The sequence below is a fragment of the Cyprinodon variegatus genome, unplaced genomic scaffold (genome assembly GCF_000732505.1).
Source record: "Cyprinodon variegatus isolate N-32 unplaced genomic scaffold, C_variegatus-1.0 Scaffold298, whole genome shotgun sequence".
Taxonomy (NCBI): domain Eukaryota; kingdom Metazoa; phylum Chordata; class Actinopteri; order Cyprinodontiformes; family Cyprinodontidae; genus Cyprinodon; species Cyprinodon variegatus.
Window position 1 is genome coordinate 842620 of NW_015150751.1, and position 3387 is coordinate 846006.

The 3387-nt window shown below is 31.1% G+C and overlaps 1 protein-coding gene across 1 annotated transcript in view; it reads left to right on the forward strand.

The window, feature by feature from the left end:
- Positions 1-2828, forward strand: part of tspan8 (tetraspanin 8) — a 16984-nt gene extending 14156 nt beyond the window's left edge. The window contains exons 7-8 of the mRNA XM_015383919.1: positions 1136-1154; positions 2163-2828. Of these exons, the coding sequence (XP_015239405.1) occupies positions 1136-1154; positions 2163-2270 (127 nt within the window). The 3' untranslated portion in view covers positions 2271-2828. The remainder of the gene's footprint in view (positions 1-1135; positions 1155-2162) is intronic.
- The last annotated feature ends 559 nt before the right edge of the window (positions 2829-3387 follow it).

The window sequence follows — 3387 nt, forward strand, 5'->3', positions numbered from 1 at the left end:
TCTTCTTCTTCTTGTTTACTACTGGTGGTTGGCTTTGGTCGCAGTACCGCCACCTTCTGCTCTGGAGTGTAATCGCTTCACCTATGAGAAAAAGGAGCAGCGGATGAACCGAACGCAACACAGACAGTACCGAGACAGTCGAACCGAACGGTTCGGACGGTTTTCATAAACCATTCCATCCCTAATATATACAGAATTTAATCTCATTTCAGAACTAAATTTTCTGTTATAAGGGGTAAAGAGAAAATGATGTCTCTGCAAGTCATCTAGGAGTCTTCAGTGGAAAAAAAAAATAGAATAGTAGATAAAAGTACATGTAAATATAAATTTTATGCAGAACAATTTTTGATAAAAGTGGGCAAGTGATGACTATGGAAAAGATTTTTTTCCCCAGATATATCGTCCACTATACCTTTAATTTAGAAAGCATGGATGTTTAAATATGAGTCTATTTAACAGAACAAGTTCCTTACAGTTTATTGCTTTTTGATATCTATTTTTTTCCTTCTTTAACATTGGTGTAATAAAATCAGTGTACATTGGTTATTGCCTGGACACCCCTATTAAAATGTTCTGGCTCTGGGAACAAAGTGCTAATAATTCGTTACCTTAAGTAGAAATGTTTTCTATCTATACTTTATTGGAATAATTAGTCTTTAGACAACTTTTTCCTTCTACTCCTTATATTTTAAAAATAGACTCATTAGTTTAGTTTCATTTCAGCTCATTTTCATTCTGGCCTGTTGGTATTTAAATAACATAAAACCATCAAAATAAACCAGACGATTAATTTCATTGTGGTTGAACTGGGTGCTGCCCCAACCCGTTGCTCACCACATATGAAATAGTTTCTCACAGTGATGCAAAGTTAAATTTAACACTGTTACCATTAGTTACAAAACTAAGAAAATTAAGTCTAAGGAAGTTTTCATCCAGAATTGTAGAAAAATGTTCCTTTAATAGAGTAGAGCAGTAAAACTTCTGTCCTTAACAGTTTTTCCTGCATTACTTTTTACACTTTACTGGATTAAAAAGCTGAAGTTGATCCTCTAACTTCTACTAAAGTGTTTTTAAACAGCCGGATTTCTACTTCTACTGGACTAATATTAATAATTTTGATGCCTCTCTAATGCAGCGCGTTGCCTAAAGGTCTGGTTTGTAACGGCTCTAAATGGAAAATGATTCTGCACCGCCTTTTTAAATTGAGGAAATTAAGCTTATATTTAGTTCTGCTTTGCTTTTGCCTTTTCTTCCAAATGCTGTGCTAGATTTTACTTTCTATTATCCGTACGCCTGCTGGGCTTTCACGCCGTCGTTGGTAAGTTATATACTCCCAGTTTGCTGTTTGTTTCTGGAAAAAGACGAAAACTAAAAATAACTTTCAGCTTTTTTACCTTGACATTAGTAAAAAAAACACACCTAGCAGTGGAAATACTGATTTGTTAAATGTAGTGTACTTAAGCTTAACCTTTCCACCTGCAATAACACATTGGTGTAATTCCCTCAGACAGATTAAAGTGGTTTTATTTTACTGGTTTATTTGAAGTTGCTCTTGATCCTCTTTAATCCACCGTGAAAAATCATTGGCTGAGGAAAAAAAAAAAAAAGGAACTATTAAAGAATCTTTAAGTTTTTTTTTTTTTCATAAATGTCTTTTTGCACTGATCTAGCAAAAATCTTTAATATCTGCTTAATTGTTTCTGCTGCGAGATCAAAGGAGACCTTTTTAGATTTCAAAATAAGTGCTTTCTCTAAACTTCAAAATAAAAGCTGGATACAACTAAAAAGAATTCTAATTGGACAATTGCCTTTGAATAAAGGATAAAACATGAATTATTATATATTATTGTCAATATTTTTATTTATTATTAATATACAAATAATTATGTATGTATAATTAGCATAGATACAAAAATACAATTGGTGTATAAACTTCTATTATCATGAATTAAAAACCAAAGTAAACATTCCTAATGGAGCATGAAGATTTTATTTTTAAGGTGGTTTTTTTTCATAATCTGCTAAGCTAGGGTTTATCATAGAAGGAAAAACCCAAAAATCTTATGTTCATTTGAGATTATTTCCAATTATTCACTTTAAACACAAACTTGTACTAATTGGAAATAAAGGATCATCATTTGATGATGCTTTTATACATTTAGTCTGGAATGATTCTCACCTTGTTGTCATTTTTCTTCCTGCAGATCTTTGGGATGATCTTCAGCATGATGCTTTGCTGCGCCATCAAGAGGTCCAGGGATTTTGTGTAAACAGAAAAAAATGTATATTGTTTTATCAGACGACGTCATTTTTTTGTAACCTGCTGCTTCAGAGTGTAAACTATTTTAACGCTAGACGTCGGTCATTCTTTGGTTTGCTAGTTTAGGTTCATACAGGATGGTCCCATAGACCTGTGAGAGTATGAAGCTTCTGCACTGATGTCTTTGAATTCCTCTAAGTTTGGTTTGCAGGCAAATTATTTTTGTACACAAAAAGCTAAACTGAACTTATTTTTGTTTTTTGTTTACCAAAATCGAATAGAAAATTTTAGTTTTCAAGAAGAATGTAGGGAACCTTTAGAACTTTGCTTCCCTCTAGTGGACATGTCTGCCAATTTTTATTTTTTAAAATGTTAATATTCTGTTTTTGTTACAAAATGCACTAAAAGTAACTGTGCTAAAGCCTGTTTATTATTGGATTACTAAATGCTTTATTAGGACATGGTAAATATTTTTTTTAAAGCAAGAATTGTGGAATTTTATGCAAATATTACGATGAGGTTCACATGTTTAAGATGTAAAGTACCTAATAAACATGGATTTGTGTTACACAAAAGCAAACTTTTAATGTTTATTTTTAGTTTTCCAAAGACAATTCAAATCTTTGACAGAAGGAATGAAGAAAGTTGAGATTGCAAAGTTTGAATGGGTTTATGGCTGCAACTTATGGAGGACCAATCCTGCCATAATTAAAAATACATACAGAAATATATACAGAACTTAACATAAAATTGCTTGAAAAAGTAGCCAATAATTTGTGCCATTAAATGTGACACAATTATAAAAATATTATTTGCTACTTTTTCAAGCAATTTGTCCATTTATTTCTGCATTTTTTTTATCCTTTTTTTTATTAGATGTTTATTTTTATAATAAGTATTTTATAATAAGTAGCTTACCATTATTTCGCAAACAAATTAATCAGCCAAATTTTCCTAAGATTTTTTTTTCACTTGTGGAATTCTGGATAGAGCAGATTGACAAAAGTTTTTTTTTTTGTTTATTTTGAATGCAAAATGCTTTTTTTTTTTTTTTTTTTTTTTTTTTTTTTACAATTTTAGTATAATTACCGCTCTAAGGGCCGGATCTATCAAAGGTTTGCGTGTAT